This window comes from Rhinolophus sinicus, linkage group LG07 (genome assembly GCF_036562045.2).
Source record: "Rhinolophus sinicus isolate RSC01 linkage group LG07, ASM3656204v1, whole genome shotgun sequence".
NCBI classification, from domain to species: Eukaryota; Metazoa; Chordata; class Mammalia; order Chiroptera; family Rhinolophidae; genus Rhinolophus; species Rhinolophus sinicus.
The window spans coordinates 83,929,068-83,955,346 of NC_133757.1; the positions used below are offsets into that span (position 1 = coordinate 83,929,068).

At 53.7% G+C, this 26,279-nt stretch overlaps 1 protein-coding gene across 21 annotated transcripts in view; it reads right to left on the reverse strand.

Moving 5' to 3' along the window:
* The window catches only part of DNM2 (dynamin 2), a 79,775-nt gene that overhangs the window by 519 nt on the left and 52,977 nt on the right, over positions 1 to 26,279 (reverse strand). For 2 of the 21 annotated variants that reach the window (XM_019744846.2, XM_074338181.1), the window contains 13 exons: positions 26,090 to 26,228; positions 23,706 to 23,792; positions 21,658 to 21,728; positions 20,246 to 20,275; positions 18,457 to 18,508; positions 17,597 to 17,608; positions 13,643 to 13,756; positions 8,207 to 8,316; positions 6,960 to 7,071; positions 6,260 to 6,424; positions 3,068 to 3,309; positions 1,788 to 2,039; positions 311 to 1,232 (listed from right to left, as the gene is read on the reverse strand). In XM_019744846.2, the coding sequence (XP_019600405.1) occupies positions 1,163 to 1,232; positions 1,788 to 2,039; positions 3,068 to 3,309; positions 6,260 to 6,424; positions 6,960 to 7,071; positions 8,207 to 8,316; positions 13,643 to 13,756; positions 17,597 to 17,608; positions 18,457 to 18,508; positions 20,246 to 20,275; positions 21,658 to 21,728; positions 23,706 to 23,792; positions 26,090 to 26,228 (1,456 nt within the window). In that variant the 3' untranslated portion in view covers positions 311 to 1,162. Of the gene's footprint in view, positions 1 to 310; positions 1,233 to 1,787; positions 2,040 to 3,067; positions 3,310 to 6,259; positions 6,425 to 6,959; positions 7,072 to 8,206; positions 8,317 to 13,642; positions 13,757 to 17,596; positions 17,609 to 18,456; positions 18,509 to 20,245; positions 20,276 to 21,657; positions 21,729 to 23,705; positions 23,793 to 24,788; positions 24,928 to 26,089; positions 26,229 to 26,279 lie in introns of those variants that run through there. The other 19 variants (XM_019744847.2, XM_019744849.2, XM_019744848.2 and 16 more) reach the window with 19 other exon arrangements.

Below are 26,279 nucleotides of genomic sequence, written 5' to 3' on the forward strand. Positions count from 1 at the left end.
CCTTTTCCCTTCAGTGATTCTGGCACCTGCCCCAGGCCTTTGTGTGTGTACTGTGGTGGGGTCGTGGGGGTTATCTGCCCCAACTCCTGAGTATTAAGGAAAGCAAAAGCTGTCCTCTGTAGAGCATAGATTCCTCTAGAAGTGAACCCTCTGCACGAGAGCAGAGGCCCCATGAGTGAGGTGTGGGGGGAGCCCATGGTAGGAGGGGTGGAGTCCTCTTCAGAGGTCTCCGGGGGAAGGCCCTGCTGGGGGAAGGCAAGCAGCCCACGTCCTCAGCCTGAACACCAACACAAAAGGCCCACACAGCAGCCACCAGAAGCTTCTTCCCTTTATTTTAGTTTATTAATAGGATACAGAGTGCAGGCACTTACAGTGGTCAAACCGAGCGAGGAGCGAGCAAGGGTCTGCTCAGAGAGTGGCCGCCTGGGGCCCGCCCCATGGGGGAAGCCTTGGTGGAAGCCGAGAGGCCCCCCAGCCTCCCCACCCACTCAGCCCCAAGCCCAAGCCACCCTGGGGACCCAGGAGGAGAAAGGGGCAGAGAGGAGAAAGACAGCGAGGCCGGCAGTGCTGAGGGTTCCGGACCTGGCAAAGGCACCTCTGGCAGCCGAGGCTGGGCCGTGCAGTTAATACGGCCAAGGAAGGAATATGTACAACTCGGGCAGGGCAGGTAGTGCTAGGCTGGTGGGCCTGGCTTGCCACCAGGCACTCCCGCTGCTGAGAATCGGACACACTCCTTGCGCCCCAGCAAGGACTGAGGGTACAGGCACCCTTGGTACCCAGTTTTGAGAAGGCCTAGGCCTGGTCTACTCAGGCTTTCTAGTCCAGAGAAGCCCCTTGGGCAAGTCTTCCCCATCCCAGCTGGGATTCCTCATTCAAGATGGCGCTCGGGGTACAGCTCCCTCCTCTGCTACCAGATGCCCCATCCCCCAAAGTGCAACACCCCAGCTGCCCCTGCCCCGGGGCTCCAGGGCCCCTTCATTCAGTGCTGTGTCCAGCTGGGGATGGGGGCCAGGCCAGCCCGACTGGGCAGGGTAAGGAAAGAGTCAGGGAGCCTGGTCCCGACATGGGGATGGGAGGGCGAGGAGTGGCAGAGGGGCCCAGACCACTGAAGCTCCGGCACTAAAGGTGCACAAGGACCCCCCGAGAACGTGCCCCCCGCAGCCTAGTCGAGCAGGGACGGCTCGGTTGGGCGGATAATGGTGGGCCGGCTGGGCGCAGCCGGGGGTCTTCTGCTGCAAAGAGAATAAAGACAGACAGGGAGGGGGAGACGCCAGTGAGGCAGGAAGCAGGGCAACAATGAAGACCCAGGCCCCACCACCCTGCCCCAGGGTGCTGCCCTCTGCTGCCAGGGTGCCAGGTAGGAGTTTGCCAAGCCTAGGCATCGGTACCCTTCACTCGTTCTGCTACTCTGGGCAGGTCCCCCACCCACCCTGGACTCAGGTTCCTCATGGGACAAATGTGGGAGTCTGGCATGCAGGGTGGGGAGAGGAAGGCCAGGATTGTGCCGTGACTGACGTGTGTGTGTCCTGAGGAAGCAAAGGCCAAAACCATGAGAGTCCCCACGTGAGGAGTCCCAAGATCCGTGGGGGGTCCACCCACTCAGGCAGAGGACAGGCCGGGAGCCCTGGAGTCACCTGACTCCACCACCCCGTGATTTTGGGCAAGGGACTTGGCTTCTCTGGGCCTCAGTTTCCACACCAGTCAAATGGAGATGCTGGTGACTCCACTTCCTACAGGGTGTAGGCCGGTGGCTCTAGATGGCAGGTAGTGAGAGGGGGCTAGCTTACCTGGGCACTCCGGGGGGGATGCCGGGTGGAATCCGAACGGGCCGAGATGGGATCTGAGGCGGGGCCAAGAAGGGGTCATTATTGGCAAACACGCTTTGGGGTCCAGGCCGGGATGGGATGGGGGGTGCTGACAAGGAGGCTGCTACCCCCACGGGCACAGGCATCATGGGAGGCCCCGGGGTGGGGCCCCTCACTGCTGGTGGCCGGCCTGGGGGGTGCACGCTGGACATGGGTCGGCGCTGCAGAGTGGGGCTGTGGAGGAAGGAGAGGGTGTGAGCTGGAGATGGTGAGCAGGAGCACCAGGCACGCCAGTATGCCCGGCCGCCTCTGTAACGGGTAGGCACCAGCTACCACCCAGGGAGATGCGAGTAAGCGCCTGGTTCTGGGCAAGGGGTAGTACAGATGCACTGCAATCCTCCGCCCATTCCCCGACCTGTCCTCCCGCCCAAAATGCTTGGCCACCAAAGGCTCCTGCTTCCCTCTGACCTCACTCCCGCAGACATTTCCCTCTCACTGGCCTGGCTCGGGCCTCCCTACCTCCATGACTCCTCTAATCCACCCTCCATAGTCCAAGATCCTACCACAGCCCAGCCCTGCCCTGCAAATCCAGTCCAAATGCTTCCAGAGGCCGCAAGCCCCTGCCCTAGGTGTCCCCCTGGATCCCCCTGGGTCTGAGCACCTGCTGCTTCCCAGGCTGGATACTGTGTCTTCTCCCTAAGTAACTCCATGGTTCCCTAAAGTCTCAGTGAGGCTGATACCTTGAGATTTCCCTGACCTACCCTCTCCTCCTACCATTTGCCTCCTAACCCTTCCACTGGTTAGGTGTCCCTGCCGGATACTCTGTGAATTGCCCACGCCAGTGTCTCACTTCCATCCAACAGCTCTGGGGCAGAGGGGAGGGGATGTGCTTGTTATGTCCTATGCCCCTCCCGGCCCCCCCGCACATGTGATTGTAGGCTGTACTCTGTGCCTCAGGAGACTGACCCCTAAGGCTGGTGTCGCCCAGGCCTCTTGCCCTCTCTGGCTTCCATTTGGGCTAAAGAAATGGAAGGCACCAGGAGACAGGTGGCACTTGACCCCTTCTCTCTTCTGGTCCCTTCAGGCTAGGTGGGCTAGCAGCTCCCATTCTCACTAGCCCTGGGTGCTGTGCCATCCGGATCAGGCCCCTTCAACCTGCCCACCTGCGGGTTGTACCCTGACGAACACATGGGGTGGGGTGGAGGGAGCTGGGAGCCCCCAGGCAGCAGCCTCTGTAGCATGTGGGTGGTGGGTGACCAGACCTCTCGGACCTGTGGCTGCTGGTGTTCTGGAGCCAGGTGTCATCAACAGGTGGGGGCACGGGCGTGGACACGGTGCTGGTGCTGATGTCCCCGATGATGTTGAGCGCCTCCTTGAGCGCATGGTACATGCGCAGCATGTCGTCCCGCCGCTGGGCCTGGTCGGCCGACTCCTCCATAAGGCTGCTCTGGTCCGCCGACGAATATAGGTAAGCCAGGAGCTCGTGGTGGATGAAGGCCTTCGTCTGGGGACAAAGGTCAGAGAAGTCAGGACTTCCCACCACACCGCCCGTGAACTCAGCCGACCATTGCAACTGGCTGGAAAAGCAGCCACCACACTGGGTCGGGCAGTCTTTGTCTTTAATTTATCGTAGAACACGTTTAAAATGCAGGTGAGCTTTCCACCCAGCAGTGTTCCAAATGATTCAGGGACGCTTTCAAGTGTTCTTCCAACCCATTTCAGGAGATTCTTATTAAACTTATTCCTAGACTCTTACCTCTTTTATTGCTATCTTTTCTGCTATCCTTTTGTCTTCAAACTGGCTTTTGTTCAAAAACAACAGCAGGTTTTCCAATAATATTTATTTATACTGTTGATGCAATGTCGTAGGAATCTAACTCTTATTTATTTATATCAATTAGCCTATAGTATTTTTTTAAAATTTAAGTATAACTGGTATACAATACTATATTAATTACATTAGTTTCAGGTGTACATCAATTAGCCTATTGTAAAATTGGTTTTGTTATACCTTATTTTGCTTAAAGTTGCAGAACCTATTGATGATAAGTGAGGACATACTGTACTAGTTTCTGTTCATTAATTTTATACTTAGTTCGTGAATCCTCCTACAGGGTACAGCAGTTTTGCAGTTACTCTTCTTGGGGTTTCTAGGTAAACATGTTCCTGTGTACATGAGCTTCAAGAAATAGGAAACATTTTTCCTATTTTTATAATGTTCACACCTCTAAATTATTTTTGTTGTCTAAGTGCATTGGCTGGTAACTTTACAGGAAAGTTAAATAAAAGTAGAAATGGCCAACTCGTTCTTGATTTTAGAGGGGATGCTTCCAGAGTGTCCCCATTAAGGTCAAGAGTGGCCTGAGGCTGTAAATACATAAATTCAGTGGATATATGACACCTCATAACAGAAGACTCCTATAAATTGTCTATATTGGAAATTTTCTCAAACTTTCAACATTTGCAAAGATGGCCATACTTCATAGTTTTTGACTTGTGAACCATGTGAATGCATCAGCTATTTAAACACTTAAATTTTGAGAAACTAGTAAAAGGAAAAATAAAATATAATCTTAAGGTACAGTGACAACTCCTTTGTTCACTCTGGCCTTAGCCCCCAACTTCCCCTTCTAAGAAGCTTGTACAAACTCCCAGAGATTTCTATGTATATACAATATGTATGTATTTCCCCTCCGTTTTTTACACAAATGGAGCCTTCCTGTATATTCTGTTTACTCCATACCTTTTGCACTTAATAATGAAAGTAATTATAGATATGGAGATATTCCTCATTCTTTTTTTGTGTCTGATAGAATGGATATTCATTAAACAGAGTATATTAAATGGATGGAAATTTCCAATATTTGGCCACTACAAAACAATGCGGAAAAGAATAATCATGTATGTGTTCAACTGGCATGTGGCAAATGTCTCTGTGGGAGAAATTCCTGCAAGTAAAACTGAAGGGTCAAAACATATATGAATTTAAATTTCAAAGCTGCAGAATGATTTATATCATAAATCTCATTTAGGGCCTCCCCAGTGGCTCAGGTGGTTGGAGCACCGTGCTCCTAAAGCCGAGGTTGCCGGTTCGATTCCCACATGGGCCAGTGAGCTGCGCCCTCTACAGCTAAGATTGTGAACAACAGCTCTCTCTGGAGCTGGGCTGCTATGAATAGCCAGAGGTTGGTGTGAGCTGCCTTGGGCTGCTGACTGCTACCACGGGCTGCTGAGTACTGCCGTGGGCTACCATGTGCCTCCATGAGCGGCCAGCCGCCAGCAAGAGCTGCCATGAGCTCCTGTGCACAGCCGACCGATGACCAGCGACCGACTGCCTCAGCCGGGGGGGCTGACTGACTCAGCGCAAGGCTCTTAATACCAGCATGGGCCAGGGAGCTGTGTCCTACACAACTAAACTGAGAAACAGCGGCTTGAACCGGAGTGGGGGTAGGGGGGAGAAATGGAAGAAGGGAGGGAGAAATCTCATCCATATGTGAAGAATATACCAGGGCACCCACGACACTTAAGAAAGGACTGTGAAGAAAGGAGCGAAGGGAAGAGACAGGATTTTTGCTTTAGATGCTGTTATACCCTGTTTCCCCAAAAATAAGACCTAGCCGGACAATCAGCTCTAATACATCTTTTGGAGCAAAAAATAACGTAAGACCCAGTCTTATTTTACTGTAATATATGACCGGGTCTTATCTAACATAATATAAGACCAGGTCTTACATTAATAATTGCTCCAAAAGATGCATTAGAGCTGTTGATTCGGCTAAGTCTCATTTTCAGGGAAACACGGTAGTTAGAGCTTTTTAGTCATAACACAAATCAAACCTGGTCTATATAGCTTCCTGAATACCTACTGCCGAGCAAAAGGCCTGAAACTGTGAATCACTGAACCCTCCCAGCAGCCTAGAGTGGGAAACAGTATAGCTGCATTTCACCAGAGAGGCCTAAAGCGCTGAGAGGCTTGCGAGCCCAAGGGCAGGCAGGTAACTCCCTAAAGGTAGGCTGGGCCACAGGCCACCAGGGGGCCAAGGTTGCCAATACCAGACAAAAATTGGGGACAGACTCAGTCTGGCTTTGAATCCCACCGCCCACTCCTCTGAGTGGCTTTGGACAGGTTTCTTGACCTCTCTGGGCCTCTGTTTTCCAGTCTACAAAATGGAGGTGATAGCAGTCCCTCTTCTAGGGTTATTGTAAGACTAAAAAAAATAATTTAGAGAAAGTGCATACGTGTTGTATTAGCTTCAATTACCGGATTAATGGGAGGGTGGGCTCCATGTGGCCTGCACCTTCCAATTTCCCAGGACAGGCTAGGAATCCTGATTTTGATGGTTAAAAGGTGGTGACTCACTAATTTTAAATTTGATAGTGTGTTCAGGTCAAATATAGCTGTAGCTGCCTGAGGCCCTCTCCGAGACCGGTGGCCCTGGGGGACAGGCACTCACGTTATTGATCATGAGGTGCATGATGGTCTTTGGCATGAGGTCGCGGATGGACTTATTGATGATGGCCACGTATGAGTCCACCAGGTTGCGAATAGTCTCCACTTGGCGCTCCAGCTGCGGGTCCATAGAGAAGGTGTTCTCCTGTGCTCCCTCCTCGTTTTCTGCCTGCAAGTGGGGAGGGGAGGCGGTGAGGGGTGACATCAGCCTCAGGCGAGTGTGGGGAGTCTCCCTTCTTTGGAAATTGCTTGCCCTGTCCCACCCACAACCAACCCTCCAGGGCTGGCCCCCGATGGCCACTTTGGCACAATGTGGCCCTGCCTACCCTTGGCCTGAGCTGCCCAGACGGGGGGCCCATGGCACAAAGTGGACTAGTTCTTCTCACTGGGGGACTGCAACAACATGTTAATTTGTTCACTCTGCCTCAAGGACAGGAGGAGAGAAAACAGATCAGACAGGATGCAGTCCCTATGCATCCTTGTCTTTGCCTTCAGCTGGAGAATCTTCTGGACCCTGATAACAAAACCCTCCCCTAACTTTCTGCTTTGTTTGCTCGAGGGCATTGGGCTATGTGCCTTCAAAGAGTTATGGCAAATACAGCCTGGACATAACCCATCCTATGAGACCCCAGTCCCCATCCTCTACAAGATGGGGTTCGCTTAGCCAAAGGTATGCCAGCCAGACAGAGCGGGCGGCTCCTCACCTGGTCCTTCTCGGGGTAGACGCCAGCTCGGAGGAAGGAGGCCTTCCAGCTGTCCACGTCCTCCTGTGAGTCGCAGGCCAGCTCTATCTGCCGCAGGTCCTTGTACACGTTCCTGTGGGGGAGACGCGCGTGCTGACCCTGACCGTGGGTGCAGTGAGCTCTGGAGTCTGAGTGACTGGGATTCACTTAAACCAGACACACACACCAGAGACTCCAGGATGGTAGCAGCACCTGTACCCTGTCCTGTCCCACAGGGCAGGCATGGCTGAGATGGCCAAGCTGCCCCAAAGCCTTGGTGTGAGATTTGGGTTTGAGGTTAGGCACAGCCCTGTGACAGAGCTCTGGCCAACTGGTGATCAGTAAGTGGCTGCCCTGAGAGACTTCTGGAAGGAGTTGTGAAGGGAGGGGCATGCCTTTGTTGCTATTCCTCCTCTTCCGTGCTGCCTGGCAAATAATCAGGATGGCTGGAGTTTGGGCAGCCACCTTGAACAGAGAAGGAAAGCTGAGGCGTAAGGAGGGCCTAAGCCCAGATGCCTGTGGAGCTGCCCTGGATGGGAAAGTCTGAAGTTGATTTATATAAAACCCCAAAACTGCTATCTTGTTTCTGCTACTATTATTCTGGATTTTCTGAACTCTTAAATAATACATTCGATAATATCTTCACCCCCTGCCCTGGGGGCACAGGACCAGGGAGGTGGGATAGCTGCCTTGATGTCACACAGCCCAGAAGAGTTTCCCAATAGGCCTGTCCCACTGCAGAGGCAGGGTCTCCCACGTGCCCCCGAGGGCTTCTTAGACAGAGGAGGGAGGGGGGAGGCGGATGAGCCTAAAAGAGCTATAAAGGTTTTTGGAACCAGTTGATGGCCAAAGTAGGTCTCAGAGCTTTAGGCCTGTCCAGAACAAAGCAGGACAGAGCTTTTCTTACACAAAACAGGAGGCTTGACTGGAATTGGTGGTACAGACGGGGGCGCCTGTGAGCACCGGAGTCAGGTCCATTCTCACCTGCTCAGAACTCTCCACGGCTGCATCATTTCATCCCAGTCTCTGTACAGAGAGGTCTTCCCTGACCACCCATCTTCCCTGACCGCCCATGGCATTTTTGTTTCTCACCTGACTCCCTTTCTAGAATGTAAGACTCCAGGGCAGGGACTATAAACCTCAGAAGTGCTCAATGGATGGTGGTGAATGACTGAAGGAATGACTGGGGGAAACATCGGTTTCCCCCCTGGGACCTCATGGGCCCTCACCTCTGCTCTGTGTTGAAGATGGCGAAGACGTGCTTGTTGGACATGAAGCCCTTCTCTACATCACGGATTTTGAGGTTGTCCAGAGGCAGCATGTACTTCTTCTCTTTTTCCTGAGGATGGAAGGGGTAAGGTCATCCTGGGCTGTTTAACTGAGGATGTGAGGATGCGCAGGGCTGGACTCGACCATGAGGACCACTGCTAACACCTGATGCTTCCCATACTGGCTGCTTTACTCAGATTAACTCATCAGCCACCATCATCCCCTGGCTCAACCCTGCCCCAGCCATGCCAGCCTCCTTGATGTTCCCTGAACATCTGAGGCGAGCTCCCGCCCCAGGGCCTTTGCACATCTGGGGCTGCTACCTTGAATGCTCATCCCTCCCAATGCCTTTGTGGCTCCCTCTTTGCCTCCTTCAAGTCTTTGTGCAGAGGGGACCCTCCTGGCAACACCTGCCCTGCCCCTGCCTGGATCTCCCTCCCACTCCCAGTTCTCCCCTTGGCCCTTCCCCTCACGACACAACACACTATATATCTTGCTCATTAACCTAGGTTGCCATCTGTCACCCGGACTGAATTCATCAGATCCTCGAGGGCAGGGACTCCTATTTTAGTCACTGCTTACACACAGTGACTGCTCAAAACTGGCCAGCTCTGACTCTATGCAGAATCCACTTCTCCCCTTCAGGCTGAGGGAATGAAACCATTAACTTGGCTACAGCCTCACCACAAGACTGGGAGTGCGTTACCACTATGTTCCCACTTACAGAGGGGAGACTAAAGCACACAGAGGGGCAGCAGGGTGTCAGGGGCAGGGCTGGGATTTCGGATGATCCCAGAGCTAGAAAGCAAGGCCCCACCAAACTGATGCCTGAAGCCTGAAACCACAGAAGTGTCACTCGCTTCCTAAGGGCAGCCCCGTTCAGGAAATACCAACCAACGGCGGGGCACAGCAGTCTTAATGGCTTCTGGGGAAGCAGGTCTGAGAGGATGGGTCCCCTGGCCAAGGGCATGGGCCTGGTGAGTCATACTCCGGAGTCCAATGCTCACCCACCAAGCACTTACTGTGTGTCCAGCATGGGGCTGGTGCATCATTGTTAGTCCTCACAGTAGCCACCTGTGGGTGTGGTACGCATGCACATACTAACTAGGTTTTCACATGAGGAAACCAGAGCACAGAGCCACGTGACCCACAACAGCCCTCAAGGACCAATGAGAAGTGCTGTTTGTCTATCAGCTCACAGAAACCTCCCCATCCCTGCCAGGGAAGCATGATGCTCAAAGAAGGACGTTGGCTGCCAGGGACACACAGAAGGCAGAGTGGGCCACACTGGGACATGTGCCCCAATGCCAGGTTTTCTCCACCACCCTCCTGGCCTTTTACCTTCTAGGCAACTTTGGAGACCCACTCCCTCACCCAGCAGTTCACTTCTTTTCACCTCTCTTGTCCCTGGCTCACAGTAAGACCCCAGAAAGAAGCCCAAGATGGCTGCTGCTTCCAAATTTAAGAGCAGCGAGTGATGGAGGGAAGGGGGCCGGGGCTCCATGGCTGGTGGGGGCTGGCTGAGTTTCAGGATTATGGGCAGGGAGGCAGGAGCAAGCTGCAGGCTTGGTGCGTGGGCTCAGTCCTTTGGCGTTAGAAGCTCAGTGAGCTCTGTCCCTCCTTGACCATGTGTCTTTGGGCAAGTCACTTCCCCTCTGCCTCAGCATCTGTCAAAGGTAGACAGGAGTCGTGCCCTCCTGGTTTGAGGTGAGGATTCACACAATGTCACAATGTGTGAAAGTGCTAAGCATGAGCCCACCGTAAAGCTGGTGCTTACGAGGCACCAGGGGTTTTCTTTTGTCTGTCTCGCTCTCGTGGCTCAAGGATCGGCCTACCAGGCTTTAGGCAGGGGGCAGAGCAGGGCAGAGCACTCTTCAGGCTGAGCCACAGTCAGACAGGAAGAGGGGCCTGGCGGCCCCTGAGATAATAGTCCCTACATTCAGGCTGCGGACTCGGAGTCCAAGGGAGGGAGGGTGGTAAAGAAATGGTGGACCAGTCATCCCAGGCAAAGCCTGGGGTCCTCCTACTTCTCAGGGAAGTTTTGGGGGCTTTAGAAGGGGCCTGACCAGAAGTTTTAGAAGGGCCTCCCTTGCCCCCACCCTGCTGTGTCATGAGGAAGGAAGCTTCTCGTCAGCCAGACAGGCCAAGGAACTGAGTCAGTCCTTTCAGACCCCAAGCGAGACGCCACATCTGGTACTGTTTATAGTGATTCCACCCAGAGTACGACGGCTGCCTCCCTGATGTTGCTGGCGCGCGCGTGCGCACACACACACACACACACACACACACACAGAGGCATGTGTGCGACACACACACAGGCACGCATGCACACACAGAGGCATGTGTGCGCCTGCCCCCACCCTGACCCCCAAGGAGACCGTCTCCTGCACACAGAGGCTTCAGATCCAAACCCTCCCTTCTCCCCACCCCCTCCTTAGGATTTCCTGAAAACCCACAACTTTCTCCAGATGCAAGCCGGCCCAGCCTTGCCACGTCAGAAGAGCCAGAGCAGATTGTCACGGGCAGAGCGGTGGCTTCCTCGCCTGCTTGGAGGTGCTGAGGCATGGTGGCCCTTCTGCTGCCTGGGGGGCCCATGGGATGAACAGCCGGCCCCGCCAACCCAGTGTTCAGACTACCTGTTCAGGGGGCTCTGAATGTGTACAGTAGTCTGCACATTGGTTAGGCTGGGCTCGGGCCAGCAGCACGTCAGGACTGGGCCCCCCAAACTTGCTGCCACCCCCTCAGAGAGGCAGACCTGGAGGTGAGTGTCATCGCCCACCACCCTATTTCCCACCGGGGTGGAGACTTGGACAGAAGATTCTGCATTCCAGAAGGGCCTGGGGGGGGGGGGGGAACAGGCACCAGGGAAGGCAGGGAGCCCCAACACTGAGGTTGGGGGTCCCTGGCTGAACCACCCTCCTATTCCTACCCTGTACTGTAACCACCTCCTCTTATTTATTTTTTAAATAAAGCAATGTGGATAGACGCCTTGCCCCTCTCCAATGCTTCTCTAAGCCATAGGGATGGCCGCCATGTGTGACTGAGGGTCCCAACTGAGACACTAACTTGGGAGGGGTACAGGACCTCACTCCTGCCCCTCCCGATCTGAGCCTGCTTTGTGTCTGGGGCACACATAGGGCCTCTTTCACGGGCTGCTGGTTCTCATTACTGCCGGCGGGCACTCCACTTTCCTCCCAACACTGCCCCTGCCTCTGGTCTGGGGCCCCAAGGGAAGAGTCTGGCGCTCCTGCTTTCAACCCCCAGATGAGGGGAAAACAAAGGGTCCCTCCTTAAGTTCAAGAAAAGAAGCTCTGAAAATTGGACACACAATGGCACCATGCAGCGAACTAAGCTGGGGTTTGGGCCCAGAAATTATTCTACAGCTGCTCAAGGCTGGTGTCAAGCCCTGGGGACCCCCAAGCCCAAAGGCGGGGACCAGCCCTGGGCTTGCCTGACAGCTGACAAACCACAGAGCAGGTTGGGTTTCAGACTGCGGGGGCGGAGAGACGGGAAAATGTAAAAGCGTCACCTCACCCCTCACCCGGCCATTTTGAGGAGCTAATCTGGCTACATAAGTTCCTTGAGGAACGCCTGGTTGCCCTCCCTCCACATCCCAACACCACGATGTTGTGGAGTCATGGACAACCCCCAACCCTCGTTTAGAAACAGCTACCCAGGCAGGGTCCCTCCCTTTGGGGTCTCAGAGTTCCTGACGCTTCCAGAATGTTCTAGGGTTGAGTTTCTGGCCTTGTGTGGAGTAGGATGATGTTACCCTTTACACCCTCCCTTTGGAGGAACCACATCCAGCCTAGGCTGTGGGGCAGTGGTCCAGGCCTGGGCTGAGGTGTCTCATGGGTCAGAGAGCTCATGCTCTTATCCATCATAGGAACCCAGTTTTGCTCTGTGAAATGGGCAGAGTCACAGCTTGGAGCTTCAGTTTCCTCACTGACAAAGTGTGAGGATTTCCTGAGGAGGAGGAGGAGGAGGACGGTGCCCTTTACATGCAGCCTCGGTGGGTTCCCCAGCCAGTGAGCCTGGAACAGACTGTGGGCTTCATAAACGAAAGGGCCACAGACGGGCCTTGACAGATCTCTACCTGCCTTCTGTCGGAGCCTAGGTGGAAGTATACATGGTTGGACCCAGGCCTGCCTGATCCTGGATGGTGTCAGTGAGGCATCTGGTGTGAGCCACTTCTGCAGGGGGTCTTCCTAAACCCCAGGTAGGATGGCTCCAGGGGCAACGAGAAGACTGACTTCTCCTCCAAGGGCACCTGGTGCCAGTGCCATCCCAGTTGAGCAGGACACATAGCGGCCATGTGTCTAGATTCTGGTCAGGAACGCATGAGCACTCTTATTTCCCTTTTTGGGGCTGCTAGAGGCCACGTGGTGATGGGCATGGGGGCAGCCATCTTGGACTGTGAGGGGAGGCAAAGCCCAGGCTCTGGACAGCATCGAAGCACAGGGCCACCAAGCTCACCAGGGGCACCGGCAAGAAACAGACTTCTGTGTTTGTAAGTGCCTTCACTTTGGGCTTCTGTCACAGACGTCTACCAATGCCCTGGCCAACAGGGTGACGCAGGAAAATGACAGAAGCACAATGCCCCTTGCAGGTGACCCTCAGCACGTGACAGTGGCAACAGGAACCGAAGGAGTGGCTTCACTCCTCGGCCACTATGCCACACTTATGTTGTTCCCTTAAGAGAACTAAGTAAAGAAATAGGACACTCAGGATGGGAGGATGGGCCAGGGCAGAAGCGGAGGAGGGACACGGACAGACAAACTGCTCACTGGGCCGGGGGTGCACTCACTCACAGCCGCCTACCCACAGGTGTATGGAGACCAGAGCAGAACGCAGCATGCAGTGCTGTTCCTGGTGCTGTTTTGTGAAGCCTCCCTCTGTCCTTCTGATAAGGACAAGCACATGTGCAATGTTCTAAAGACAGACAGTATGGCTAAGCACTTCGCAGTTGGCAGGGGCCACTCTACCCACTTCAAAGATGAGGAAACTGAGGCCCAGAGAGACTAAGGGCCTGGCTGAGTCTATGTAGGTTATAGAGCACAGAATCCCAGTACCCCAGCAGCCTGCCTGTGAGCCTAAGTCCCTGACATCAGGCTGTGTCCCCTCAGAGTCAGGGTCCCCCTTGCTGTGACTTTGGAGGCTGAGGTTAATTTCCAGCCTGCCAGTGGCTCCGAAGGGCTGGAGATGTGCGATGCCTGGCACACCCTCCATTAATGGTGAGCTCTAGGCACAGTGGCACTTGGGGAACCTTTCTTTAATGAACGAATGAATGAAAGCACAAGCCAGTAAGTAAATGAGTAAAAGAGTGTGTGAACAAGTAAGCAACCATCCAGGCCACCCATTCTCGCCCTATGGCCACATCACTGCCGGCTACTCACCTCCTCATTCTTGTACCAGGACAGAGACTCGGCCGTCAGCACAAACCAGTACTCCTTGGAGCCACCCTTCATCAAGCTGATGTTGTTGATGGTCAGCCAGCCCCTGCGGATCACCTGGGGGGAAGGGTGCAGCTCAGTGGGGGACCCATCGCCCAGCCCGGCCCACCCCCAGCACAGCAGCCAGTGCCCTCGTCCCCAGCAAGGCGGGAAGCCAGGGGACCATGGCAGAGACACCTCCAGCCCCAAAACAGACAACCCAACTCTGCCTTGCCCCAAGTACTTCCCGCTGGAAACTGGCATGAGGCACTCGAGTAGACAGTCACCCATGCAATGAAGCAGCTCTTTTTCTCTCTCTTTGGCTCTTTTTCTCTTTTCAGGAGCCAACCAGCAGATGCTCAACTCGCAGCTTCAATTCTGCTGCCTGCTCTGTCAGCTTATCTGCTCAGCTCGCCGGGGTGGGTACTCAGTGGGCACAGGGACCTGCCCTGACAACCAACCCCTCCCCCATCCCCGGGCTCCTTTCCCCACAGGCTCTTTTCAGAGTATAACGATGCAGGGACGCCTATACCCAGAGGGCTGGGGACAAAGGTTTGAGCCCGGGGGAACTGCATGGGATATGCTCCATACTGGCCTCAAGCCCCACGTCCCACTTTTCTCTGCCTGACACGTTGGGGTTCTGGGCTGGGAGACCCCATGGAGGGGGCTTATCAGGCCATAACTGTCACCTGAGTGAGAGGCAGAACCCAGGCCTGTGCGGGAAACTCACCTGACAGTTAAATGCAAGCAGCCTGGGGGGCCATGCTCCCATGTTCCCTGGACCATGGAGGCATGTGTGGGCCAGAGCCCTCCACCACTCTGGACTGGGGACCCCGGGGCAGTGGGAAGCACATGGAGGCACAGGAAGGGTCGCCCCAGGCCAAGGCAGCAACAGACTGGGCCAAGCTGCAGAGGGTGGGCTGCATGTGGTTAGACAGCTGGGAAAGTGTTGTGACCCCAGATTGGGGTGGGGCAGGAGCACACTAGATGGGGCTGCAGGGATGCCTCTGGGGCCCACATACCTTCCTAGTGGGTGGGTCTCAGGAGGGGCTTCACCCTGCCTACTCTGATCTGTCCCCAGGCCTGTTAAATCTTAACAGGTGCCCAGTCCCCGGCCCTCATCTCTCCTGGGGCTGAGTGTGGGGCTCTCAGCACAGAGCCCATGAAGGTGGAGGTGGCCACAGAGCGCCCAGAAGTCCCTGCCCAGGCTGGGGATAGCATGAGCTCCACCTAGGAGCCCTTAAGGCCAAGAGTATAAACTTCTCCACATCTGGGATGATGAGATAGCACTTGAGTGTTGTGGCCTTCAGGAAACAGGCAGTGACCTCTGGCACCTACCCACCCATGGGCTCCCTGGTGGGCGAGGGGGCAGAGGCCATCAGCCCCAGCAAGATCATGGAATCCTCCCGGGACTCAGGGTGACCAACTCACCCCGGTTTGCCCAGGACTCTCCCGTTTAGCACTAGAAGTCTCGAATCCTGGGAACACCCTCACTGCTGGGCAAAGCAGGACAGCTGGTTATGCTGGGGGTAAGGCTGATCTCCAGAAGTAGGCCCAAGGCCATTCTGCGTAGGACCCGGGAAGGAGCCCCTGCATCTGGCCACCAGTGCCAACCCCAGAGCTGTGTGGCTCTGGTCATGCCTGTTCCTTTGCTCCCCCAGCAGCAGGTGGAGGGTCTTCCCTGACTTAGTCCAGGCCCACAGAGTGGGTGCTTCTAACCTTCAGTTCAGTCACTGATTGATAGCCAGGGGAGGGAAAGAGGCGGGGTGGAGAAACAGGTTTTCCAGTGCTCCCCAGAGCCCTCCCATGGCGAGGCCTCCACATTCCCGGGTCCAACCTGGTTCCCGAGGGCAAATGTGCCCTGACCACCCCTTGGTGGCCTGGCTTGCCTGCATCCACTATTGGTTAATAGTTGCCACAGCTGGCAGGCAGGGCCTTGGCTGTGCTATAGGGCATGTGGCCACGGGGTGGAGGCCACGCCAGGAATGGTACATCTGAGCCTCAAGGAAGGAGGTTGCTTGTCAAGCCTGGAGAAACCCTCAGGTCTCTTCTCCCTCAAGCCACCCAAAGAGATACCTTCATGGGGGCCCAACTGGGGTCAGAGACTAAATTCCACCCTGGGATGGTGCAAGCTGTGGGTGGTGGACACAGGTGCTGAATCTAGAGGAAAAGGAGTAGTTGGTTCTCCTCATCCAAAAGCCAGATTTGTGCCCAAGGGGACTGGGCTTAGAACGAGGTGGGGGATGGGAGTGGGGTAGGCAGGGGAGACAGAAGAAGCAGGTGGGGCTCCCACACTCTAGGGTGTATAGCAACAGGCATGCCGGGGAGGGTGCAAGGGCCACAGGGACAGGAAGCATGGGCAGCAGGCAAGAAGCAACACAGCTAGGGACCACCAGCAGGGTGTACCAGCCTCCTACTGGGTAAGGGTCCCAGCCCCTGTCGCCTGGACAAGGATGGCAACCAGAGCTGGGAGACTCAGGGACCAGCCACACTTTGTGGCCAGGGGTGTGGAATCCATTAGGAAAAGAATGACTAAGCCTCTCGGGTGAGGGGGTGTAGGGAGAAGCAGGCCCCTGGGTTCTTTAGAGGCAGGAAATCATTCAAGTTCAAAGGGGGTTGGGGGTGACACATGGGAAAATGGGAACCATGGGCCAACGGTAATCCATTTATCCTGCCACTGACCCACACCCCACTTGGCCAAACTCTGGCCCTTTCTGCATCTTTTGAGAGAATTCTAGGCTCTGGGCACAAGTGAGGCCCAAGCACAGTATCAGATCAGCTACTAGACAGATCCTGGGTCCTCCACAAGATCCCTGCCACAGGGCAGCAGTGGGGCCAGACCACTGCCTCAGTGGCTGGGGGTAGGAGAGTATTCTGGAAAAGGAGGCCTGTATTAGGGCTGGAGGCCCAGGCCGTGCTTTCTGAGGTGGAGAGCTGGGGCTGAAGCCAGCTGCCCAGAGGTGGGCACCTTGAAAAGAACTCAACTCTCAGATATGTGCAGTACCTGCTCCCCACTGGGCTGGGCCACACATGGAGAGGAGGTATAACCTACAACAGGGATGGCAAATACCACTCAATGTGGGGGCCACACCAATCAACGAGTAGGAACTGCCCGGAGTCCTATACTGAGAATTCTAGGCTCAGTGGGAAAGGTTGCTAGAATCAACTAGTGATGTCTGCCATAAGCAAAGGTATGGGACGGGGACAAGAGGAACAAAAGAGCTTAATCCATCTTCGTATCTGCCATGGAGGCAGGATAGTGGCAGCATCCAGAAGAGAGTTCCCTGATCAATTAGTCATGTCTGTCATGGGACTGTGTCACATACAAAACTATCACATGGGGAAAAAATTTTTCTTGCCAGTTAGTCACATCTGCCACAGAATGGGGAGTGGTGGCATGTTTAGGAAAGAATGGCAGGATTGATTAGTGGTGTCTGCCATGGATGGGCACATGAAAGAAGAGAGGCACAAGGGAAAGAGTGCTGGATCAATTAGTAATGTCTGCCATGAGCACAGGAGAGGAGAAATTTCTGCATGGTGATGTCTGCACTGGAATTGGAGTGGCGGCAGTGGCAAGTTCCAGCAGGGCTTGAATAAAATCTTCCCTGGCCAGGGATGTGAGGGGAGGGAAGTGTGTGGTGTTACCCAAGTATTTGCCATCCCTGACCTACAGGAAACCAGGTCAACGTGTCAGGAATGGGCTGGAGGGGTGGGCCTCTCACCAGGGCATGTTAGTGTCTGTGTGAGTCAGCTTATGCCCAGGGCAACATGACATTGGGCATCAGCTGTGGCAGGGGGTTTTAAAGTTAGATGTTTAGTTGTTTTGTTATTTTGGGGGGAAGGGAATGTTAAGGGGTGGCAGGATGTCCACCCTACTAGATTCTCTAATGTTTGCTACCACACTAAGTGGGTACTTACCAAGATCTCCCCCTTTGAAAATGCAAAGTTAGGATTGTGGATAAATCAAAGAAGAGCAGGCGGAGGAAAAGAGACGTAAGGGACATGAAGGAATGGAGAAAAAGCAGGAAAAGCACAAAAATGGGAGGAGAGAAGAGCAGAGGAAAAAAACAGCAAAAGAAAAAAAATTACATGCTATTAATTATATTCATGGTGTTAATATTTAATTCATTATCATCTCCTGAAACAAAAAAGCAACAACATATGTATTACCTACAGCAAGCGCAAAAAAATCATGCAGTGGTTACAGCCTTCTTTTACAGAGGGCTCTATAATCGTGCAAGATAAACAGCAGAGTCCCACCTCCCCCAACGATGTGGAGAAGTGGGGGATATTGGCAGAAATTTTCACAAAGATGATGATTTTCTCAAAAATAAAGTACCTAATACTCGCAAATATAAGGCTGTTCCTATTTCACAGGCCTCTGGTTGGGCACAACATCAAGGAAGAAAACCCTGTGTGTGGCTTAGGGTTTCTCCAGGTGTGGGGGTCAAAGCACCTCCAGTCTCCTCAGAACTGCTTGTCACAATGCAGCCTCCCATAGGCTCCAAGTCCTCGGAGATGGTAACCCAACATGGCCACACACACCATGAGTGATTGAGCTGCCCTGAGGGTGAAGTTCTAACCATGGCCTTAGATGTTCAGACAGGGCCTTCCAGATGCATAAAATCTGCCCCCTTGACCCTGCCAGAGCTCTCTTTGGCTCTCAGAATCTGGTGGGACAGGCCACAGGCCAGGTGCCATCACCAGGCTCAGCAGTCCCTTATTGCCCTCCCGCCCCTGCCCAAGGGTGGAGCTGCGGGCCCTGGATGGGTGGCTACCTGGTTGGGAATGGCTCTCTTCTTGTTCAGCTGTGTGCTCCTCTGCTGGGCGCTGAAACCAAAGCACAGAGAGACTCGTGTGGGCAAGACACCGGGAGGACAAGGAGCAAGAGGCTCTCATGGCCGCGTGGGCTACACTCCCACATGAGGAGGCCAGTGACCAGTTAAGGGCCAAGTCAGAGAGAAGACCCCCTGCACACAAAGGGCTGCCCAAGGGAAAGAGCTCAGGTTCATGGGATGGGAAAACGTACGGAGTTAAACTGAGGCTTTTAGGCCCTGACATTAGCCACTCCTGAGTACCAGCTATTTCCAGAAATCACTGGGTCCTGGAGCCTCAAAGAGTGGGCATGAGAAACTGGATTAACAGGTGGCTGGAAGGTAACCATGGTGGCTTCAGAGTAACCTGAGCGCTGGGCCGTTTGGGGTTCCTCCCACTCTCAACCCTGCCCCTGACCCCAGACCAAATCCTAAGTGGTTCTGACCTGAGATGTCAGACTGTGGGACAGCTGCTCGCCAATAAAACATCACTCATCCTGGATGGCTGCTGGCCCAAACCAGAGGACACTCAAGGTCAACAGGGTGTGTTTCTACAAGGTCTCTTATTTGTCTACAGTCTCAGATCTTTTTTTCATCTAGCCTGTTTCCTAGCTAGTTCATGCCAGAAAATGAGTAAATGAGTGCAGATGAAGTCCGCATATCTTGCACATGGGCACCTACTTATCTCCCTTATTGTCCTAATATATTTCCTACTTGGACAATCACATCACCATCTGCAAACAATTGACATCTCCTAAGACGTCATATTTTCTTATCGTATTGCTTTAGTTGGACTTCAGAACAATACGAAAAGGCAAACCACCTTATTTCATTCCTTTACTGACTGCCTCTGGGGTTTTACCTTAAAGATGAAGCGGGCTGTTGGGTAAGCTGTGTGTGTGTGCACGCGCAAAGGAAAAAGCCTTCTGTTTCAATAAAAGTTGAAACATTAAGAATGGAGGCAGAATTTTACCCAATGATTTTCCCAACAATGAGTTTATTCAATAGGGTTTTTTTCTCAGGGCCGTTTTTAATGTTTAGAGGACAGTGGGAAGGCAGCCCAGAACATCTGAGCAAACCAAGAAATTTGATCAATGTCTGAAGCAGACAGGACCAAGCTAAGCCACACATGGTGATGGCTCAGTGCTAGAGAGGTCCCAGATATGCTATTTCCTAAGGGCTTCCTGGCTCCCTCCTTTTCCTGGCAGCCACCGTGGCTGCACCTGTCCCTTGCCTGTGCCCAATCAGGGAGTCCTCACTTCCCTGGGCAGGGGTTAAGTCCAGTCTTTCCCTTGGTCTGCAGGGGCCTCCTGGTGATGGGGCCTGGCCTCTCATCTCCTCCTTGCATAGGTCTCGCTAGGCTCCTGCTCCTCAGCTTTCCTTCCCTGTCTTATAACACTTTCTTGGGGTCCCCTGCCTGTCATCTGGCTGTCATGACTTCCTCAAGAGGGTCTCTCCAGGACTCGTCCTTTGTGCCCCTTTCCCACAACCCCTCACTTACTCTACTTTCCAACTCTCATTTTCCTGTGACAATTTGCTCAATGACAAGGCGTCCTGAGCCTCTGGGCTCGGAAAGGGCAGGCCCAAGCTGGCTTGTGCACTGTGCTAGGCCAAAGGCTCTGAGACAGCACTTTATGGCTGTTCAGTGGGCCCCTGGGATATCCCACCCAGAGCTGGGGTCCTGGCTTATACCTGGGCCCCACCCCCAGCCATTCACACACCAGAGAAAAGGCACACAGCAGGCAATACCCACCAGGTCACCAGCTGCTCAGTATAGTAACAGCTGGGGGAGGTGGGAAGGCCCAGGAATCCAGAGGAAAGAGTGGAGTGGTCAAAGGAAAAACAGGAGAGATTGTGAGAAGGAACTGTGGATGAAGTGTGAGAAGCAGAAACATCAAGGTGAGGAAAACAGCAGCAAACCAAAGAGGGGGAACCGGCGTTTTCAGCCCACACACATCTGGCTGCTAGGGGACAGGAGCAGGAGGGGCTGCTCCCCAGGCTCTGAGAACCCCACCGGAGAGGCGGCCCACGGCTAGGGCCCCTCAGCCCAACTCCAGCAGGGACAGCCCAGCTGGGGCCCAAAGCTTCTGATCATGCCCTCATTCATTCATTCATTCATTCATTCCACTCACCTACCCTGTGCTCAGCACAGAACAGCTGCCCAATCAACTGTGTTGAGTGCACTAATGAATTTTCTACCCAGGTAACTACTTAGCCCAACAGAGAGATCCCTGACAGAAAGACCCTCTTGCCCCAGCCGCTAGCCCAAGACTGGGTTCTAGCAGGCCCCTCCTCAAAGAAGCCCCCACGCACTCTCAAGGCCATGCCAGAAGGCCGCCTTCTGGACTCCCATGGGCCCTCCACAGTCCCGCCCTGTCACTAAGCACACTGTATTTTAACTGCCCATGTGCATGTGTGTCCCCAGCACAGGACTTTCCTTGAAGGGTGGGGATCTGGATCTATGCTTGCTCACTGCTGTCACACAGGGCCTGGCACGGAGAAGGCACACCAGCAATATTTGCTAAATCATGCAAGGGAGTTGGCTATCCAACGGTCTGTTATTTTATTGGGCTCAGGCAAGATCTTTGTGAGCTACCAGAACAATCCACATGGCACCCAAGCTCGCTGAGGAGGGCCCAGGAGCTGATGGAATAACTGGATGACGCCTGAGACCACCAGCATTTATATCTATATCCAGCTAAAATCAGAGCTCCCTGATCTGGCCCTTTATCCAGGTCCCATGGAAGGTTCTGGTTTAAAACCTATATTGTACGGATGGATGCCATGGGCAATCCTAAACCCGTGAGACACTCACAAGTAAGTAAGTGTGGGGAGTCTGGAAAAGCTGCACCAGTCTACGAACAGTTCTGAGAAGTCCCGTGGGAGAGGAAGCACGGGATGCTGGCTAGCCCTGCCCCTTCCTAATGAGTCTCACCCCAGGACTGCCCTTTCCTCCTTCACCTAACCACAGGGTGCCCCATAGGAGGTGTGCTGGGGACAGTGGGGACGGGGCCGCTCCTGGCCCAGGCAAGCTTCCAGATACTCTCACCCCAGGACCCCTGATAGAGAGACCCTCGTGCCCCAGCCCACCGAGGGAGTCCGAACTCGACTGTGTGGGAGCGACACTGGAGGCACCCACCAGCCGCTATTCTGAAAAGCACGTACTTGGCAAATCCGATGAAGTCCTCGTGGTTTGTGTTGATGTAGGACTGCTCGATGTCGATGAGAAGAAGAATCTGAGGGAAAGAAGGGGTCACTGTACGTTCAGACGGTCCCTGATTTCCTATGATTTGATTTACGACTTTACAATGGTGTGAAAGCCATACACATTCAGTAGAAACCGTACTTCCCATTTTGAATTCTGATCTTTTCCCAGGCTGTCGACATGCGGTATGACACGTTCCTGTGACGCTGGGCAGCGGCCGTGAGCCGCAGCTCCCCGTCAGCCACATGATCACGAGGGTAAACAGCCAATACTCTGCAGTGTATTCTTTGTGTTAGATGACGTAGGCTGATGTAAGTTCTGAGCACATTTACAGTAGGCTAGACTAAGCTATGATGTTCTGTAGGGTAGGTGTTAAATGCATTTCCAACCTACAATATTTTCAACTAATAATAGGTTTATCGGGACCTAACCCCATTCTAAGCTGAGCACAGCAGCTGGAGCACTTCTCGCACCAGCCAGCAGGGGGAGCCCAGAACCACACTGCTTCCCAAGCAGAAGAACAAGGGTAACACATACATATTGGGGAAGGGGACACGGGAGCTTCCAGGCGTCAGGGCCTCACAAGTAAGACTGGGCCAACAGAGCAGAGCAAGGCAGTTCAGCGTGGTGGTCACGGGCACACCCTTTGGGGCTGATCACCTGGGCTGCAGGTTCAGCACAGCCACTGCCAGGCTGTGTGACCCCAGCCCTCATGTTACCAAGCCATGGAATGGGGGAGACAAAAGCCATACTTTAAATAATTCACAGTATGTAAAGTATTAGCTAGCACTTAGCATTTCCTAAGTGCCGCATTTAGACAGCAAAGATAATGTGGTCAGTGAAGAACATTAAAATGAAACACACGCACATACACACAGGTACACGTAAGCCAGTCGGATGTCATCTCAGATAAGGGGCAGGCCCTTAAACAAACCATACAATGTCCATTCCTGTCACCTCACTGTGCCTCCGAGCCCTCGAGCATAGAACGGGCCGGGCACTAGTCAGACTTTGTGGGGCTGCAGGAAAATACTGGGGTGCTCTGTCCGTAGGATCCACTGTCGCTGGTTTTATAAAACCTGAATCCTGTCACCCTGGAGCCCATGGATCGAGCCTGGCAGTGTTGACAGTGAGGCAACGAGGGGCTGTGGTGTGTATAGAAGGGACAGCAGGACCCTTGCCAACAATGCCAACAAAACAAATTGGAATCTCTCAAGCTTTTTTGATACAGCTTCCAATCTACAGAAGCTACGAAGGAACAGGGCACAAGATGGCTAGGGGAATCCTCTGTGGGACAAATGAGCGGGTTTCTTTTCCATCAATGTCAAGGGAAAAGGAACCATTCTAAACAAGGTGATATCACAACCAAATACTACACGTCAGCTTGTTTCGGTTCTAGTTTGAACAAACGGCTGCCAAGAGACCACTGGGTTCGGGAAAGTGACTCAGAACAGGTGTTGGGCCGTGTGCAAACAGAATGAAGGCCCTGGGTGCATTCAGCAGGGGACATGTGAGACTCACGCTTGACTACGTGGAGGAGTCCGACTCTCTACCTTTGTGTGTGGTTAGATGGTCTTCACAAGAAAACTAAAACGCCTCTGGCAGGCAAATAGATAAACAAGCTGTGGTCCACACATTCAACGATCAGAAGCAACAAACTTTGATAAACCATAAACAGGGATGAATCCTGAATACATACAGCATGCTGCGAGAAGGAAGTCAGAATGAAAAGGCTACATATCGCAGGAAACCATTCACAGAACATTCTGGAAAAGTCAAAACCACAGGGATAGGGGCAGCCAAGTGGTTGCCACGGCCTGAGGTGACGGGAGGGGTTGCCAACAAAGGCGTAAAGGATGAGAATTTTAGCGGGGTGGTGGTGATAGAACCATTTTATATCTTGATTGAGGTGGGGTTACTGTATGCATTGGTCAAAACTCAAAGAACTGTACACTCAAGATTTACTGCAAGTAAATTATACCTGAAAATTAAGACAAAAAACCAATACCTGATCCTTGGTTCTCCCCTCCCGTTCCCGGATGTAAGTGGTGACAATTCGCTCTGTCTCCTCTCTCAATCGGGGGTAGGAGCTGAGCTGGGGGGAAAGCAGAGTGGCAGCGTTGGCTAGGTCCTCATGGAATGGGGAGAAACATGAACCACACCAGAAACACAGGGGAAGGTGGGTGACATGGGGTGGGCCCACTGAGTCCCCACCCCACTCCTGTCTCATAGCTGCTCTAGCTGGGAGACAGGGGGACAGTGGGGAGACAGTGGGCCAGAAAGAACGACAGGGTGAACACGCATAAGCAGAGAGGCTTTTCGGGAATGTAATTTGGAGGTGGAAAGTGGCAGAAAAAGTGGGTGACAGCCACCCCCTCCCGCCCCGCACTGGGTAAGAGCAAGGGCACTGAGTGTAATTAAAGCCGCCAGGTCACTGGGGCGAGCGCTCTCACCGAGCTTGTGAGTGTGTAGTGCTTGTTCTAGGATGGTGGGTCAGCATCTGGGCCATCTACCTCGGAGGGACCCCCTTGTGGAAAACTGTTCCCCATCATCTCACCTTTGGAATCCACTCCTCCAACACCCCCAGAGCCTCAGCCTTTACAGCAGTAACCAAACCAAACACATGGGGAGCCCACCTTCCACAGTTTGGGTTAAGTCCCCAAGTTGGGGAAAATTGAGTGAACAGTCAAAAACTCATGGAAAACCTATTAAATGTCCCATGACATAAGAACACAGGTCTGCACATTGCAATGTTTCACTGCTTTGGTGATAGTTCAGAAACCCCCTTTCCTTAAGGGTTCCAGGACCGGGCACTGACTCTCATCCCCACCGCCTACTTAGTAATCGCATTTGGCAACACCGAAGTCCTCCCAGCCCCTTTAGTAGCCCAATCTGCAAAGGTGGGCACACGTGCAATATGTCCCCCCTTTTGTCTGCCGATGCAAAGTTGAGATGTCACTAAATGACAAGGGGCCCACAGAAGGGGGTTCCTGCCAAGGCAGAGTCTCCCAGATGCGTAGGTTAAGACTAACAACAAAGGGAGAAGATGGGAGACAAATGCATAGGTGATAATAACAAAACCTTCTGTTACCTTCTCGGCACACTTTTTAATGACCGTGGCCAGTTCTGAGACCACGAGATCAACACACTTCAAACTCGGCTCTTTGAGTTTTACAATCTGTTTTTTCACAATGGCTTCAAAGGCCATGTCGGGGGTGAAGAGCCCCGTCCTGGGTCATGCGGAAGGTGGGACCAAGTAGAAAGACACCCAGGGACAGTGCAGGCCACACACCCGGGACGGGAGACAGAGAGAGAGAGAAACGAGAGTCAGCTGGTTAGTGACATGCATGAAGGAGCCTGTGCCCGCATTTGCCCCGGAAGCTGCTTCGGATCAAAGAGGCGTCCTGGGTCCGAGGGGTGGGCTTGGTCTGGGGTTTAATTATAGAAGTGCTTTATCGGTATCATCATACAGACGGATAAGGGCATGCGGATGCCTTAAGTTTTCGTATCTGCGACAACAGGCTGCAGGATGATAATCTCCAACCCATCTGCGTTTCTTTCCCCTCCCTTTTCCAATCGAAGAAGCTTAAGAAGCAAATGTGGGCTTTTCCAGACTGAGAACAGAAGGCTCAAGCAGAAATCCCCTGCCTGGGAGGCCGACCCAGAGCCATCGTGGACGTGCAAGCATAAACCGCCCACGGGGAAGAGCTTCAGCTGCTTGGCCAAAGCATGCTGCCCTGGGAACCAAGCCCTCGGGGGATCCCAGCACATCCTGCCGGGTGGAGGCCGTGGCCTGTGAACACAGGCGCTTGTGACCTAGTGGATCTGACGACGGGCTGCCTGGGGGACAGCACTGCTCCTAGGGAGAGCAAGGAGAATGGCAGAGGCAGTCAGGAGCCAAGCCCACTTTGGGACCCGAGAACTTATTATGCTGTTGGTCTTTGGGCCTTGCTTGGTAACTAGGGACAGAGAAGTGGCTGGCACCAGGGCAGCCTGAGCGCTCTAGGCATCTGTCAAGAACGGGTGACCACCAAGGAGGTTCAGGGAGCTTGGCCTCCAGCAGCTGACGCGGGGTCCCTCTCTGCTTCCCAGAAGGCAGCAAAGCAATAGCCCAACGACACCCCCAATTCCATCAGACACATGCTTGGCTTGGTATCAGGGTCCCAGGGAGCCCTACCCACCAATATGGCCAGTTCTGGAGGTCTGGCACCACCACCCCACAAGTTGCATCCACCCCAGCCTCTGGAAAGAGGCCCTGTTCTTAGAAACCGAGGCAATATGGGGGATAAAGGCACTATGGGACACAGGCTGGAGCAGCACTGGGAGTCTGATACCAAAGCCCCGAACCCCAGTTTCCACACGGCCAGGAGTCCCCTGCCAAGGGGCCGATACCTTACTGGTACACTGCCTAACTGTATTGATTAGCTCCTGGATAACCAGGTCGACACATTTCAGACAGGGCTCTTTCAGCTTGACGACCTGCTTTTTCACAATGGCCTCGAATGCCAGGTCCGGGGTGAAGAGCCCAGTCCTAAAACCATCCGAACCCGGGGGCAAGGGAGATAAGTCAGAGAGAAACAAA